Raw genomic sequence first — 17,601 nt, forward strand, 5'->3', positions numbered from 1 at the left:
TTTCTTCTTTTCCCCCTCTCTCTTCTGAGCTGTGAAGTATGGAGCCGTTTAAATAAATAAGCGAGTCTCATTAGAAATGCGCACATCCGACACTTCTGAACATGTTCCATCCAGCAAAATGAATGTGACAGAACGCTTCAGAATAAATGAAAAAAAAAGTTCCGTAATCCTTAAAATCATTGTATTTTATAATCCAGCGGTGGTTCTCTGCGCACAAAAACACCAATCTGAAGCACGTACTTGAAATAAACCTCTCTTTTCCTGGAGTTTATTCAAACAAACATGTTACCATAAACACATGAGGACTTTGAATCACCTTTTGTATACAGTTTTTTAGGCTAATGAACGTACTTCTGCAAAGTCTTACATTATCGTACAAAACACGTTGCACTCAAGTTTTAAACATGCGGGATTTTTTTTTTCTCTTTCTATTTCAGCAAACAAAGTGAGGAAAAAACACTTGAAACTGGATGAAGGCAAAGCGGGCCGCTGGCGGTAAATAGAAAGCACACAGAAGCAGTATAAAATATGTACAGTATCGACTAGATTTCTCCTCAATACAATATGCTCGACACCTTATTTTTTGATATTGTTTGTTTTTTCTTGCTTCTTGATATTTTTTTTTTGGTCGAGAACCTCCACGAGTCAATCTTCAAAAGCAAGCAAAGCGAAAAGAAATGAAATCCATCGTCCGGTTCTTATGTTAGACCTGTATATATTTACACTCAGATATGTACAATGCAGCAATGTAACACGTCTTCATTATTAAAAAAAAAAAATCCAAAAACCTGGACCATTTAAATTGCTGTGCAAGTTCACTGGTAAACACATGTAACCCGCATAATCCATTTTTCTTTTTTTGCTGATTTTTTTTTTCTTTTTTTGAAAAGTGATTGCAACTAATCCAGTTTAGTTGTCTTTGATTTTTCCCCCTCCGCAGGTAGCCCATAAGCTCTGACACCGTGTCCGTTAATCACTTATATATTTCTCTATATATTTATTCATCTATATGCTGGTGGCGTCGGCGTGCGCGGTCAGCTGTTGTACTGGCACGCGTTCAGGCTGGACCCGGGGCTCTGCAGGCCGCTGTATCCAAACGTCGGGTGCTGCTTGGATTTGAGTCTGAGGGTCGCCAGGCTCGAGTTGCAAGTGTCCCGGTAGACGCTGTACGGGGAGCCGGGCGGCCCGTACGGGCACGCCGAGGACGACATGGCCGAGTTGATCCCGGACGTCCCGATCCCGTTCAGGTTGCTGATGTTGTTGAGGCCCGGGGCGGGCATGCCCGGCACGGCCGAGTGGCCCATCCCGGAGGCCATGGTCATGGAGGAGATGGAGTTGGGCGCCGAGAACATGGACTGCGAAGTGAGGGGGCTCATGGAGTTGAAGAAGGTGAAGTTCTTGGTGGAGAGCGGCGCCGGGGTGAGCCCCTTGTTGGTCCAGTTGTTGTAGGTGTACGCCGGGTACATCTCGTCGTACGGCTGCATGAGGCCGCTGAACTGAGGCAGGTAGCTGTTCTTGCACAGGTCCATCTGCTGGTTGCGCTCCCGCTTCCTCCACTTGGCGCGGCGGTTCTTAAACCACACCTGCAAGAGACGCGCACGTTTAACCACAGCTCCACATAAAGTGTTGGTACTCCAAACATCCACTGATTCACTGTTTCAGCTGCTGATTACCAGACGCTCCAAATACACCGTGCGTAAAGTCAAGGTTGGAAAATGTGTCGATGCCAGGTTAAAAACACGTTATTTCTCATAAATAATATTCCCTGTAGTTTGAGTTTACTAAAATGTTTCACAGTATCTCTAAGTGTGCTTCATGTTCACAGAATAATATTTTTATTGCATTTAAACCGCGCGTAAATTAGATGCGCAACATGCGCATTATTTCGACCTAAATAAAATTAGTTTCAGCCTTTTTCTAAAATATTGATTTTGGAGTAGCCCGATCAAGACTGTGGATCTGTTCCTGATCTTTATTTTTCTCAAGTGAATACAATAATCTGGATGTGATCAAAATCCACAACAATCAGTCTTCTGACTGAGAAACTATTTTGTTCGGGTTCATTTAGGTTTACTCCATTTTCACTATAAAATCAATGTGAATAAAGCTTTTTAAATATAAACATGGAACCTCAAAAACTGGACCAGATGCTGAATATTCTATATATTTTTGTTAGTATGTATATATATATTTTTAAAGATATACCTTTTGTTTAAAATAAAATTGTAACTGAAGTGAGTTGGGACAAAAACACAAGCTTAACGAAAACATCCTCATTTGTTTTAATTATTTTTAGATGAAATTTCCGTTTTGGAAATAAATTTTTAATTTTTTTTTCGGTCATATCAGTTAGTTATAGTTTAATAATTTTGACTGAAAAAAGATCATATTTAACTCCTCTCCTGAGATAAAAAAAAAATATATATATATAATATAAATGTCCTCCGACTGGTATTAGGGGTTATTTTAATATTGCGGTGCTGTAAATGTAACGCAGGTCGACTGGAGTGAAAATGAATAGAAGAGAGAGAAGAAGAAAAAAAACACGGGGAATCAAACATCACGGGAGGGATGACTGTAAATGAATCTGGTAATCCTCGCGCCTTATCGGAACCTGACAAAATCGTCCTTCGTCATTTTTAATTCATGGTAGAAACAGTTTACACGTGGTACCGCCGGGCGGGCGGAGGAGGCTATTTATAGCGCAGTGCTGCAGACAAATTACCCACAGAGACGTGAAAGATGTGACTGAGGAAACGCGGAGTGTCTCTCTGAGGTTCCTGTAATGCGCAACGAGTGTAAACTCTGCCTTTTAATGTCACGTTAACAAGACAAAAAACTCATTCAAACTAATTAAACCATAGCGAGTGTCAAAATAGCAAAGCGCGAATGTCATTTAATGAAACAGGCTTTCTGACATGTTTAATTAAACACCGGCGGGTTTAAAATGTCGCGTTTCGGTATTTACGCCGCTCCGAGTCCAGCCAGGCTCTTTACAAGGCTTCTCTTTTCACCTCATGTCTTTAAAAGGCTGCCCTGTCTGGACTGCACTTTACTCCCAGAAATGAAAACCCAGCACTCTAAACTTGTTTTTAACTTCTCCCCCTGCCCTTTAAACGCCTGCATGCATTTTTATGCAATTCGAGACGGTGCGTTTTAGCAAAGGACAGGCTGTCAGGCGCCAGCTGGAAATGAAAACCAACTGCAATTGTTTTCTGCCCAACGCGCGTTTTTCTCGACCCGCAGAGACTCTGAATACCTGCTTCATTAACGCAGACAAGAAACTCTGGGAAACAAACAAACTAAAGAATCCATTTATTTCCACACGCCCCGGGAGTGACTCGGATATTGTTGAAATATGACTTTTCTGTCCACACACACCGGGAAATGAAGAGAGCAGAGACAAGGGCGCAGACAGGAGGTGATGCCATCAGGAGAAAAATTCTCTCCATTAGTAATTCCCATTTATAAAACATGTCCAATTTCCAGGGAGGTTAAAACATTTATTACAAAGTGAAATATGTTAACGGGAATGTGTACTGTTGAAAAATGCTTTTCTCATCTGATAACACCACGACGATAATTTCCATATTAGTTTAAAAAAACAGATTTAATGTATAATTTGATGCGTTCGACTTCAGTATGTCAGATAAACACCTTTAGTTTTTCAATTTTCACTGCTTCCTTAGGAAAATAATGCTCGTAATAATAGTAATAAACTACATTTATATGACACATTTTAAAAGCAGGTGTAAATGTAAAACTGTCTGTTAGGCACGCACTTCAGTGCCATATAAACCGGCCAGTGTGGAAATCTCAAGTGGGAATCTTACTTAAAAAAACAAAACAAAAAAAACTCATATTTTAGAAATGTAGACTATAATTTAATGTATTCTAGAGTACTTGCATATTGTAGTTGAAAATTAAAAATCTCGATTTTAGTTTGTTTTTCTATTAAATATACATTCACTGCGTTTTTCTTCAACTTATTAATATCTGCTTGATTTATAATATTAAATTTAAGAGCTTATTGTTTGTTTTTTCTGTCCTTGCATTATTGTATCCATTAGTTCATTATTTAATTCGTCGCCCACGTGAGAGAAACCCCCCGGAAAATGTCGTTGGTCACGTATTACGCATGTATTACGCGTAATTTGCGCACGGCCTGCATGCACGTTTCTCGTCTTACCCGGACTCTGGCCTCTGTCAGGTTGGTCCACACGGCGATCTCCTCCCTGGTGCTCATGTCCGGGTAACGGTTCCTCTGGAAAGTAGCTTCCAGCTCCTGGAGCTGCTGGCTGGTGAAGTGAGTCCGCTGCCGCCGCTGCTTCTTCTTCTTCGGGTCGTCCGCGTTCCCGTCATCGCTCCGGTGCTCAGCGCTCCTCTCCTTCTCTGTGGATCACAGGTCACGGTGAAATAACTGTATGCAGCTCCAACTCTCCACTTTGAATGCCATGTAAATGAGCAGGGGTTTTGAGTTGAACATGTTTACAGGCGCCGATAAATCTAAAAGTTTTTTTTCGCCTCTGGAAAAAACAGTAACACAGAGATTAAAATGCAAATTCATGTTTTACTACAAAAAAAAAAAAAAAAAAAAAAAAAAAAAAGCCTCGGTCGGAAGAGATGTGATAAATTAAAGCCAAACATTTACAAACACGTCTGTGCGTAATCTTTCAAACACTCAAATCTCCCTGAGTTTTTTTTTTTTACAGCTAGATCAATATTACTTTCTTTACGACGAGATCAGCACACTGTTATCTCCCAGCGCCTCTCGTGTATTCAAGCCGTGACAATTCTCCCATTAAACTCGAGAGGCCACACGTGCAAAGGTCAGTCACTAAAAGTAACAGTATGTTGACTGTTTGCCCAAATTCAGTGTAATAAAACATCAAAAACACTGCGTTTCTTGACCAATGCGCCATAAATCTTGCACTGAGTTGAATAAACAAATGAATTAATTTTATCTGCACTTGTTATTTTTCCACATGTGGACAAGTCCATTAAAAAGTGTCGAGGTTAAAGGACAAAAAGCCTCTCCGTGTAATGTTAACACAGACCTTCTGGCTTTTAGTTTAGATTGGTGGATGAGCCGATATTTATAGTTTGCTTTAATGCATCCACTGACTGCAGGCCAGGCTGCTCTGCACATTTTTGCCTGACAGTCCGCAGGATCCTGCCAAGTGTTTGGTTCAAGCCAGCTTAATAAACACAAAAAAAGTTGTGTAACTGCACCAAAAAAAGTGCTTTTCTCTTTCTCGGTATTTCTTCGCATAAACACAGAAGACTCAAATAAAAATGTACTTCAAATGTTGCTCCAAGCGCATGTTGCGCCGTAACAGACGGAAGTAAATCAAGCAAGTAAAATGTTACGTCTCCTTTTTGTATCGTTAAACTGTCGGGATGCTTCTCTGACAGTCCACGTGCGTAAAAACGCAGTAAAATAAACTGTTATTGCACTTAAGGAGGAATGGAGGTGCCAGAAGCAGTCTGACCGTGTACCTGCCAGCTCTGTGTCTGAAGACTCGCTGCTTGAGTTCTCTAAAGTTTCTCGGCTGCTGTTTGAAGTTCTCTGTAAATGAAACGCGGGGGCCACGTCGCGGGGCGGCGGTGCTCTCACTGCCTCTGCGATTCTGTCCAAATTCATCCCACCTTGAAGAAGAGAAGGATGCGTAAAAAGAGGAAAGTGGGTGAATCCCGGAGCGCACGGAGCTCTCCTCGGCAGCTACGCTACAGAACGTCCAACCGCTGTCAGACACCCGCGGAGACATGAGAGGATGAACCGCGCATGGAGAACTTCCTCGACAGTTTGGTTCTTCCAAGGTAAAGTCACGGTAAAGGCGGGTTAAAAATTAAAAAAATTAAAATAAATAAAAAAAAATCTCCCAGCCCTGCTCCCCTCCTCTGCTGCAGTGACAGCCCAGTGCGCGCTGCTTCTATCCGCTGCAGGGAAAAGCTTCTGCCCGCTGTGAACCGGAGGAGCTCCGACTCTCCAACCCACACCGGAGCGCCGCCCCTCTGCTGGGTTTAACCTCCCACGGGCCAGCCGGTCCCTCCCACCGGACGGCTCCACTATAAGAAAACACCCACCGGACTGACGTCAAGCTGAACACGATCAAACAGAACACGTTACCTGCACAGCGAGGAGCGCTTCACACAAGCAGAGCGAAATAATAAAATAATAAAAGAGTGAATTTCATCAATGTTTTATTCCTAACATGAAAAACTAAGAGTCTCTTCAAATGTAACTGAACTGTTTTGAACTGTTCGGACTGGAGGCGAACGTTGGGTTGGGCTGCGCTTTGTATTTTTTTCTTTTTTTTTTTCCATTTAGCGTTTTGACCAATCGGGGGCGCGCAACGCCGCGCGCAACGCGGCACGCTGCCCTTCTGGAATAAAATGGGCCTTTTATGAAGGCATGATTGAAATCTGTGTCCAGGACGACACACGCGCAAACGCTCGCGCGCATTATATATGTGTGCCGAGCTGAGTAAACGTTTGCCGCATAACAGCGGCCTGTCCAGTTACTGTTTCCCTCTTTATGCTGACAACAAGCTTATTGTGCGCATGAAAGATGAGTCCTGCCAAGTGGAGAGAATCGCCCTGTCAGCCCACTGAATCCATCTCACTGAGGAGACAGATGGACAAAAGAAAAGCATATCAGATCTTTAACACAGTGCGTCGTCAGTGTTGACTGTATTTGATGAAGCTGTGCCAAACCTGGCGCAATGACCTGCGGCTGCCGCTGTCAGTCAAAGTTGAATAGTAGCTATTCAATTTTTGACCAATCAAGCCATCGATCATCGTCCTTTCACTTGCACGCTGCTGCTGGTGGCCTCACGTTCTCCTCCAGTCAGTTTATTTCCTGTCGCAGACGCACGAGCATCACGGAGCAGGCGGACTCGAGCGCATCGCGTCGGCTTCAGCAGCGCGGGGTTCCCTCAATTGGCCTTCTGGGATCCGAAGCAAATTATTCAGCGCGAGTGTGTGATAAAGATGAGAATCGGCGCGTGAGAGTAAATCAGATAGTCTGATGGGATTTCAGTGTCACCTCGCACGCGCGCGCAGAGTGCTCGAACAAAATTGTTTGAACGTGTGCCTGAGTGCAGGGCTGAGTTTCGTCCAGATGTGGATCTGCTCTTTTCACTGTGTGTGTATGTTGTGTGTGTGTGTGTGTGTGTGTGTGTGTGTGTGTGTGTGTGTGTGTGTGTGTGTGTGTGTGTGTGTGTTACGTGCTTGATGCAGCAGCTGCAGAAGAAAAGAAACTGAAGCTCCGCGTCTGCTGACCTCCTCACTGTGAGCCAGTGTTGCTGCGCTCCAGGGTTTGAGTGTGTGGTGCATTTAGTCAAGAGGGGATTAAGATGTATTTTTGTTATATTTTAGACCAAAATAAGCCGCCGTCTCTTTGAGCCTCTTTTTACGCACTACTGTTTAAAGTGGCTCCTCTCAAAAACTAAAATGTTTGGAGCCTCGTATTTGAACTTGGTGCGCTAATCTCCGTTCAGCTCGCCTGTGGTCCGCAGCTTTTGGTAATGAAATATTTAAAGTGGCTACATTAAATTACGGTTTTCTGACAATTTGAATAAAAAAAAAAAAATGACCCCCAGCATTCAATTTGCTGATCAGAAGGGGTCTCTGTCGTGTCTCTGCGCTTTTACGCAAAAATAATACCCGCTCAACAAAACCGAGCAACCCGTTTTCTTTTTCTCAGATGATCACTGATGCTGCAATATGAGATCCACTGACCTGCCGACTCGCCGCTCGGCCTCTCATCTACCTGCTTCAGGTAAACGCAGCGGCTCAGGCAGGCCTCACTGTCTGAGACTCGGACTGTCACCGGCGCCAGTCTCGAGCATTTTCGACCATTGTATGGTCGACATACTTCTGACATGAGATCCCCGTCCGACCGGAAAGCTCCCCCGAAGGCCTTTTCAAAAAGGACAATTGTGCAAGCTCCTTAGAATCACTTGCCTTTCCCCCCATCTATGTTCATCCTATCAGAGCAGAAAGCGGCTCACATTTGGAAAAAAAAAAACATACGTATATTTAAATTAAATAAAGACATATGGATACACGTGGATCGACCAGTCTGGTGGTTTTCAATATGAGCTAAACAGTATTATTAATAGATTGTCCAGCTCCGACATGGTGACTGAGGCCTGCTGCTGTCACATGTTCCAGTTTACCACAAGAGAGTGTCGGGTGCTTTTACTGTAAGAAACCAGTCCTCTCCCCACTTGTAACGTGTTGTTTTGGACTGCAGCGACAAAACAGGTGACCGGCAGATGAATTATGGATGCTGTTGATCAGCAAGTGGTTTTGTACGCAGGTTCTGAAGGTTAAATAAACTTTGAGGGTCACTGATCCGTCGGGAGATTCTTTTTTATTTCTTTATAATATATAATAGAAAAAATATTCCACCGTGTTTTATCAAACAAGCTGGTTCTTGAGGGTTGCACGGGCCCATCACAGAGCGATCACTTCTCACAATAATAATAAACCAAAGAGCCATAAAAGTCCTTTTAGAAAGATTATTGGATTTGCGGCACATGGAGGCTGCCGCGGTCAAGTCCCTGTGATTCCAGCCGTCTGCTGCTCCGCGCTGCAGCCTGATAGATGGGGGTAATCTAAATACCAGTCTCCTCAGCCTCCATCCCGTTGCCCACATGATGCTCCTCCTCTGCTCTGGAGGGCACTTGCGTGTGATGGATGAGTTAAAAAGCCTTTCCATCCGGCGGGACAGGTTAAAGGCCAGTGGCAGTGCAAACACTCATATTTTTCCTCCAAGGAGTGAAAATAAACTCGGCGAGCGCCATTAATCAGGCACCAAACACACATGAAAATACAGTCCGGCTCAATTGTTTTCTCCCAAAGCACAGCAAAGCTGAGCACGGGGCCGAAAAACAAAGCATATAGAAAATTGAAGCTGGCCAGCAGATTCAAAGGCAGGAGCGCGGAGGAGATGTAACCGGAGCCGGTGAGTAACCGGAGAAGGACGGGGCTGATTATTGCCTTGGTGATGGTCTCCCTGCCTGGTCCAAGGCCTGTTTGACCTGGACTCTGACAACCAACAAACAACCCTCCAGAGGGAATGCAGGTGGAAATAAAACAGCCTCAAACGGACATCTTTACATAAAGGAAGTGTTGATAATTGGACTGAAATTGGGATGATCCGCAGCGTAAAGGCCGAAAAGCAGTTTTCCAAATAATTTTATAAATGATGAGAAAAGGTCTTGTTCAGGCTGCCTGGCAGCCCAGCCCGTTTGCCACGCTGTTTGGATTCTGACCTTTTAGTCTGAAGCTGGTTTGTTATTATAAATGGTTGTTTCCTGAGAGAAAATTGGGTTAAATGGATTGGACTCAATCAGTCTCAGCCTGACACGCATGTCTGACGTTTAACGTGCCAGAAGCCTCGGATATTTTCCAAAGTTGTCACGTCTGCACTTTAAGGCATGGCCTCTTGTTTTGATCTGATGATTGCACCCAAACGTCGATTTTATTTATTTGTGTAAAAAAATATCTGTGGTTTAAGGAAACCATAACATGAAACATATTCCCTTTATGGCGTGCCTCTCTTGCTGTACATCTGGCTGGATGGTTTCTTTCTTTTTTTTTCTTTTTTGTCGTCAGCGGCAAACAAAAAACAAAAACGTGAGAAGGAAGCAATCAACACTGAAAATCAGTCAAATGAATAAAAACATAAATATTTTGTGACGAATTTGTTTTTTTTAAATATTGCACCGCTTTATTTTAAAGACATTATTTGATAATTCCTCCTATCGGTTGTGCTAAAATCTTCCATTGTCTACAAGCATCTTGTTTTATTATAGGCACACTGAAAACTGCAAAACATCCAAACAACGGGATCTGACTTTGCTCCAGACTAAGGCTGTGGTACAATTAGATTTTTTTATTTTCTCCCTGAGTTTTGGCGATAGATTTGTCACGAAATGATCAGAAAATCCAAGTTTCACACAGAGGTCCTACCTGAGTCTCCACAAGAAATCACATTTTTCGTCAGATTCAGTTCCATTCCAGAAGCCTGAAAACCAAGAAAGTTCACGTCAGAGGAAAACCTTCTCTGAAAGCTTTTCTTTAATAAAAAAAAAAAAAAAAGAAGCAAAACAATTCATTCCTATTAAATAACATTTTTTGGTATTGCATTTGTAATGTAAGATATATGTCGAACACAGTTTTTTTAAGTAACTTTTAATGCAGTGTAAAAATATACATCACAAGAATACAAGAGGAAGAAAACTCAGTTCGAGGACAAGGATGCTGGAAAACCAAATAAAGCTGCATTGTACAAAAACCCTTCATCAAGCGGATTTTCTCTAAATCAAATCTCACGTTTATTCCATATTTTTGGTTTATGATCTGTTATGAAAAGCTTCTGCTCCTGTTTTCATGTTGAGGCCCCGCTGCCTCCCTGAACCCATTTATCCTGTTACCTATGGCATCACACACACACACACACACACACACACACACACACACACACACACACACACACACACACACACACACACACACACACACACACACACCTCTTATCTGCAGGAATCCTCTGCTGTTTTTACGTCCTCAGTAAATCTTTTTGGTCACAGTTTGCTTCAGTGCGCAAACTCGACCACTACATTCATTTAAGGTCTGTCTCCATTAAAAGGCCCACTCACTAATTCACTATAATTAAGCCTGCTTCATCTGCCTGACACTGATGCTCAGACACTCTGAATAACACTTGTATTAATTCAGGCATCGCTGCTTGGCTGAATTCGGAGAGCGCATGCTGTGCGTAAAGCTCCATCCACGCGGCCTCTTTCCGGTCACTGCAGCTTCTCTGACCATCAACTGACGGGCGTCTACCAATACTTAATGAAGCCAGGCTGACAATGATTTTATCCTAGTTTCACTCGGAACATGGGGACGTGCGTCGTTCGCGTTCCCAACTCCCGAAACACATAATAACCATAAAGGAAAACGACCGCGTGACGATGAAACCCCGCCAACCCCGTGGACCGGGCGCGGATTTCACTCACCAGACGAGTCCCGGCCGACGACGGGAAAACAAAAAAAGAAAAAAGAAAGAGAGAAGCCTCACGGTTTCTCCATGCAGGTGTTCAGTAAATCCACACTGGCGTCGGCTGCGCGTGAACGCTGCGTCCGCGGTAATCTGCGCTTTGGCTGCGTCCGCCGCGCAGCCTTCGCTTTTCTCCCGCCTCGCTCCGCCGCACGCCTCGGGATGACGTCACGACACCGCAGCCCCCCGCGAGCCGCCATCACCGCCGACACCTCCCATCCTCAATCTGTCAGCCTCCTCATCCTCATCACGGGCACGAGCCTCTGCTGCCCCGCGCGTTTATGATCACCTTCTGATGAATCCATCCTCCTGTTTTATTGACTTCCGCGTCTTGTTTTGGACCCGCTGATGTTTACACGCGCTAGTGATGATTTCTTAATTCCACTGCACAAATGGCTGAAGAATCAGTAAAGGCTGTACGAAAGTTTGAGGGGAATAATTTCGCTATGCTTTTTTTTTTTTAAACGACCATGATGCTTAAGATGTAGCTCCTTTCAAAGGATTTTTGGTGAATTTGTTGGATTTTCTTTGAATCGGAAAAAGAGGAACACTATAAGTAAAAAGTATTTGATTTTTAATCTGGAATTGTGAGAACAAAAGCACACTTATGTTGTTTATTATTTCTCATTTTCATTGGGGTAATAATAATAATAATAATAATAATAATAATAATAATAATAATAATAATAATAATAATTAGATTGCTTCCAGGACGGGTCCACATAGTTTGAATGATTTGGCACGTTTTATGCAGGATGCCCTTGACGAAAACGAAATCTGATTAATAATAAGAATAAACATAATGACAAAAGGATAATAATAATTATATAGATATAATTTTAAGCATAAGTGCACTTATGCGTAAAATTGTTCGTTTCTATATTATTACACGGAATATCATCTGACTGTTGTTTGGGTGTGACTCCTGTCGTGGATGATTAAGTTCCCATGATTCCCGCACAGTTTCATTCTGCTAATGAAGCTTTTTTTTTTTTATTTCGCCAGATTTAATTGAATCCTTAAAATAAGTCTCAATTACATCTTTATAAAAGTACTTTGTTCCTTAAAAACGTGGATGTGCAGATGAAGTAGGAAAAGAAAGAAAACAGAGGAAAAACTGCAAAACAATCCTCAGAACTGGTGGTTTGGATCAGGTAAACTGCGGCGCTGTTGGACTAATGGAGATTTTAAATAAAGGCGAAGCAGCGCCTGCCCTCACAAAACAGCGTTTAGACTGGAGGACGAGGGCCGATTGCATCTCTGATTAAAACTTAATTTAAAAGTACCAATAAAATCAAAACAAGGCATTATAAAACTAATCCAATTTAGATTTAAGATACGTGGGAGGCTGTGGAGTCCTGATCGTTCTTGTTGCGCCTGATTTCAATACAAAGCGGAGACTGTCGGTCAGCGCCGCCAACAAACCACTGCGGCCACCAAAATAAAAATAAAAAATCCCAAGCTACATATTCGATTTACAAGCCCCTTCTTTTGGCCTGGGACATGGGAGAAAGTGTGAAATTCGTCGCCCCCTTTACACTTTCCTTTTTAACTCGGCCAAGAGCTGCGCACAAAGCAAAGCCGGGCTGTGAGAGAGGGATCCTGGAGGGATTAGAGGGGAGCTGCGGGCCTCCCTCCAGGACGCACAAGCCTCCTTCTTCTCCCTCACCTCTCCCCGCGTCAGCTGTTTCTTCTCCTTCCTCTGTTTTCCTCTCTTTGGTGGGGGAGCGCGCCAGGTGAGCGCGTTCAAACTGGACGTGTCAATATTTGAACAAAGGGGACTGAGTGATGTCTCCACTTCTCATTCTGTGCAGAGAATCCAGATAATTAGGACTTTTACCTCTTCAAGGTGCTGAAACTTGACCGAAAGTGAAACTTAAAGAGCAGATTTGGTCTAAAATGTGTGGCTAGTTAAATATTTGTTGGTCTAACGGGCTCCAAAGAGACATGAATGCACTTTTATGCAAGAATAATTTATTGTTAGACTGGATAGATGAGTTCTTTATGTCAAACGTGTAGCTGCTTTGAAAGCACAACAAAAACAAGTCCAAAAAAGAAAAGTAAAAAGTAAAAAACCTTTAATCCGGCACTGTTATTTAATAATGGCATACCAAACTAATATATTCTTGTTAGGTCATTTCATGTCAAATCTTTCGGTTTTTCTGCTGGTGGCTCGTCGGGCCTCCGCAGTGACCCCAGCTCGTCTGCATGCAACTCCACACACAAAATAATAATATTCACCATCAGCCTGTGCAATTGTCAACTTGTGCGGCCTGCATTGCTAAATAATGAGTCTTTCACACTCAGAAGCACACACACACACACACACACACACACACACACACACACACACACACACACTGTAATTAGGCAGTAGGCAGGCAGCAGAATGCTGTGATTACTCAACGAGTGACTCGAGGAGTTAAGTAGTACCCTGCAGGTGAGGCCGAGACCTCTTCTCTCCTGTGCAAATAGGTGGAGGGATTATTTATCCCGTTCAGTGTGTGTGTGTGTGTGTGTGTGTGTGTGAGTGTGTGTGTCTGTGGCCAGGGCCTGTCTGATGGTCACCTCTGCAGTGTAAATAGCTATTCCTAAATAACAGAACGGCTGATACAAGCCAGAGAGATGGTAAACAAGCCCACACCCCACCAGGGGAGGGTTTGATTCTGTCGGAGCCCAGTGTGTAAGTCAGACTTGTGCAACTGGTGGCTTGTGGGCCACATATAGTCCACATCTCCATCACATGCGGCCATACTTCCAAGACTCAACAGAATTAACAGCAATTGTAGTTATTCATTAAATTCACGCATTGTAAGTTGAAAGACATGGAAATAAAAGTGTTAGTTGACGAGATTGATTAGTAGCTGTGATTCTCGTGTGTTCCCTGGCTGGAGGAGCTCGGTCACACGCTGGCCTCCCCGTGTGGATGACATAATTGCGGCTCTTTGCCGTGACCAAAGTGTGTATTTAAAGTCGAAATGACCACACGCCCACACCAACATGTCACATTTGCAGAGTCAGTGTGTTTTCAGGAATCAGGTTTCAGGCTCTTCAGATCTAATTAAACCTCCCAGGAAAGGTCTTTGTGTGTGTGTGTGTGTGTTTTTCCCCTTTGCTGTGGGCCTTCCTCCCAGCGAGGTCCCCGTCCAGGACGGTCATAATAAGGCAGAGCTGCCGGCTTTAGTGTGTGAGGCCTGTTTCCGCTGAGCGACGAGCGAAAGAAGTGCTTATGAACGCCGTGTCGTCCGGAGCCTGCAGGATCCATCAGGGGGGGGTTCAGGAGCCCCGGGCCTGGCAGCCCGACAGGACGGAAACCCTTCAGCTGCAGCAGATCACCAGAGTCTTTCTGCACGTCAACAGGCCGAACACCCGACGGCCCGGCCTGTCCGCATGCTCCGGAAGACACACAGCAGCCTGTCAGACAGACGGCCGTCGAGCCACGCAGGAATATTTACTGCGTGAAGTTTCCACTCCTATGGATATCCATGAACGTCAGAACATGTGAGCGGACAGGGATGAAGTCATGCTCTCATCACTGGGGCTATTATGAGGAATGGATGCCTCCCAGTCCAGTTTTTTTCTTCTTCTTCTTCTTTGAAGCCATCCCCCTTGAAGTGTGTTGAAAACACAGATGTCACAGTTTCCAATCGGCAGTGAAATTAGTGATGTTTTGATTACGCTGGGCTCAGAGATTACCAGCGTAAACAGGGCCGCTGCACAGATCATCATTTCAAGAGGAGGCATCATCTTTTTTTTCCACTTTGTCCAAACTCGGCAGCTCTCGTTGGCTTAGCGCTGATGAGAGTCGGACATCGAGCTTCCAGTTTCTCATCCGAGTATAAACCCGGTGCAGGGCTAAAGGGAGATTTCCTTTCTGTATAACCTTTAAATGGCCGACCACCAGAACTGGTAGCTCCTCCGTCCTCCTGTCTGCACTCCGGCTGAACTCCTCCATCTTTACATCAGTGTGTTTTGGCTTTAACACTAAAGACATGCGTCCTTCTCTCTAACGAGAGTGTAAGACTGTGTCGTCTTGGGAGCCTCGCTGTGCAGTTTGCATGTTCCCTCTTTGCAAACTTCTCTCCAGTTTTGCGTCACAACTACAACAAACATGCATCCGAGCTGAATCAGTGTCTGTGTTTGACCTGCGATGGACTGATGGCTTGAAAAAAAAGCTGTGTCCATTTTCTCTGATCCATTTTCCTTTGTGTCCTCAGACTTGACAATTTTAAGAATTTAGCCTAAATAGATGGATATAATTTGAGACTGTAGCTTTTTCTTCTATTTTTTGTTTTTTCACGGTAGCTCAAAATCTCTAAACGCTCCTCTGCGGAGCATCAGAGGAATTCATGAACCGATCAAGATGTTTTGCTGCAGTCTGAGTCGTCTGCTGCCTTTATTTTGTTTACTGAAGCAAGTGAAAGCAGAGAAAAGGCGCAGTGGCAGCAAGGACCCGGGATGCAAATGGGTCCCACACCAGCGGGAGTTCATGTCCAGAGGCAAAGGTCTTAAACAATAAACCATCGCTGTGCTCTGCACAGTAAGATTTTAAGCCGCAGACATTTATTCTACAATGAGGTTCCCATATCTGTTTATCCCTTCAATCCACCTGCATCTATAAATGATAAAAACTAATCCAGAGGAACAGGCCTGTTTTGTATTCAGGAACACCTCGAGCTACAATGAGCCAATGGTGCTAGAATATCTGTGTTGCTCTGAATGGGATTAAAGTACTGATTTCAATCACTGAGGGAGCTTCTGTTGGATATAATGTGAATTTTCTCGGTGCTACACATGGCTTATATTAATAATCATTAAAAACATGTCGAGAAAAAGCACTTTTCCCACTTCAAGCTTTCGAGACAAAAGTTTTCTCCCTATTTTTTTATTTTATTTACCATCTCTGAGTCTAACATCTGGATTCTGGCCTTTGGCGCAGCACACAGCCCTGAGCAGGGTTTGGCTCTGGTGGAGCTCTGAGATTTATGGTCCAGGCTTACAGCGCTCTGCTGTGTTTGGGATTGCGTTGCCCTGCGCCGTCTCGCTCGGATCGCCGCGCTCTCCCCTCGTCTGGGCCAGCCTCTCGCTCATCGGGCCGGGCTGTCCGCCCCCTCCTTCCCCTCCGTCTGCTGCTGTCACCGGCGCGGGATGAGGAAGCCCTGGAGGTCATGTAGCTGCTCTGGTTACAGACTGTTTGGTGTAAAGTGAAGAGGCTGAACAAGGCGGCTCGCTTCTCCACAGAGTTCAGAAATTTCTGAACCGCACCGTCCGCCACAGCGAGACAGATGCTAACAGACTGCCCGAGCTAACGAAGAAGTCGACAGCATGAAAATAAACTTTTATTATAGTTTATCAGCGTCTGACTTTTTCTACGTTCCGTGTTGATGTGTTCCTCTGTATCGAGGTCCCCTCACAAAATCACTGCTCTGTCAGTTTTGGATAATCTTCACGCCGCAGCAATTTTCACGCTAACCTGAACTCATTTCAATAAAATACATCCAGCTTCCAGCTAACTTTAGGGTCGCAGGGTCGCAGGAGCCGTTCTCGAGCCAGTGGACCTCAAACACACGAGTTTACACTGAGGGATGAAGAGATTGAAAACACACACACACACACACACACACACACACACACACACACACACACACACACACACACACACACACACACGCACACATGCACAGGAAGAACATGCAAACTCAGCGCAGAAAAACCTCAAACCCAATCCACATTTCATGACTGTTAGCTGAGAATTCTTACTGATCTAATACAATTTCTGGAGTTTAGCGTGACATTTCATAGTTCATTCTGGGATTCATGCGTAGTCTTTTCCTTTTCAAGCACATTCAGAGTTTTTGTTTGTTTTTCTGTCCTGCGCGACTCGCCGATCTCTCCGTATGTCCTCGTATCATCTCCACATGTCGCCATCCCTCAGATCATTTGTCATGTTTGTGGAGGAACAGCCCGTTTATTGCTGGTCTCTGTTTCATGTTGTATACTTCTGCGGATACTCAGCACCTTGCTGTATCTGGTCATGTGAGGAAAGCCAAACTCGGGGCATGAGAACCACCAAAGGTTAGACAGAAGGAGCTGGCTGGAGCCCCGGCCTGCACAGGGTCTGACGCGTCTCCATATAAACCTGCTGACAGCAGGCTGGAAAAACAACCTGGCCGACCAAGAGAAGGAAAGTATGGCAGAGAGTTAACGAGAGAGTGTGTGTCTGTGTGTGTGTGAGAGACCCGCCCAGGTTCTGACCTATAGCTCTCTTTGTTATCCCCTGACACAAAGATTTATGATGCAAACATTACCGTTCCCAAAAATACATATTGAAACAATTTTTGGACAAACAGGAGAGACAAAGTGAGCGTCCTGTGCAGTCACGGGAGTTTGGAGCTCAGGGTGGGCCGGCCGGGCGGCGAAAAGAGCGCCGAGTGCATTAGTAGTCTCGCTTCAGGAGCCCTGAAAAGGGAAGCAGGCCGGGGCGGCGGCGTGGGCCGTCACACAAGAGCGAAGGACTGTCAGAG

The 17,601-nt window shown here is 44.4% G+C and overlaps 1 protein-coding gene across 2 annotated transcripts; it reads right to left on the reverse strand.

The window, feature by feature from the left end:
- Positions 1 to 616: 616 nt before the first annotated feature.
- Positions 617 to 11,169, reverse strand: pitx1 (paired-like homeodomain 1). 2 transcript variants are annotated; one of them, XM_030101696.1, is made up of 4 exons: positions 11,037 to 11,169; positions 9,985 to 10,039; positions 4,190 to 4,392; positions 617 to 1,583 (listed from the first exon to the last, which is right to left on the reverse strand). In XM_030101696.1, the coding sequence occupies exons 2-4, from the start codon at positions 10,028 to 10,030 to the stop codon at positions 1,035 to 1,037; spliced, it is 798 nt and encodes a 265-aa protein (XP_029957556.1). In that variant the 5' UTR covers positions 10,031 to 10,039; positions 11,037 to 11,169; the 3' UTR covers positions 617 to 1,034. The 2 variants fall into 2 exon arrangements, with proteins under 2 accessions (XP_029957556.1, XP_029957555.1); XM_030101695.1 differs by lacking the exons at positions 9,985 to 10,039; positions 11,037 to 11,169 and adding an exon at positions 5,500 to 5,868.
- Between the last annotated feature and the right edge of the window lie 6,432 nt (positions 11,170 to 17,601).

This window comes from Salarias fasciatus, chromosome 10, assembly GCF_902148845.1.
Source record: "Salarias fasciatus chromosome 10, fSalaFa1.1, whole genome shotgun sequence".
NCBI classification, from domain to species: Eukaryota; Metazoa; Chordata; class Actinopteri; order Blenniiformes; family Blenniidae; genus Salarias; species Salarias fasciatus.

Excerpts from the sequence above, each read along its gene's own strand:
- pitx1 (XM_030101695.1), bottom strand. The coding sequence starts at position 5,644 with ATGAATTTGGACAGAATCGCAGAGGCAGTGAGAGCACCGCCGCCCCGC. Across the intron at positions 4,393-5,499 it reads TTCAGACACAGAGCTGGCAG|AGAAGGAGAGGAGCGCTGAG; the intron begins GTACACGGTCAG and ends TGTGATCCACAG. Across the intron at positions 1,584-4,189 it reads TGACAGAGGCCAGAGTCCGG|GTGTGGTTTAAGAACCGCCG; the intron begins GTAAGACGAGAA and ends CGTCTCTTGCAG.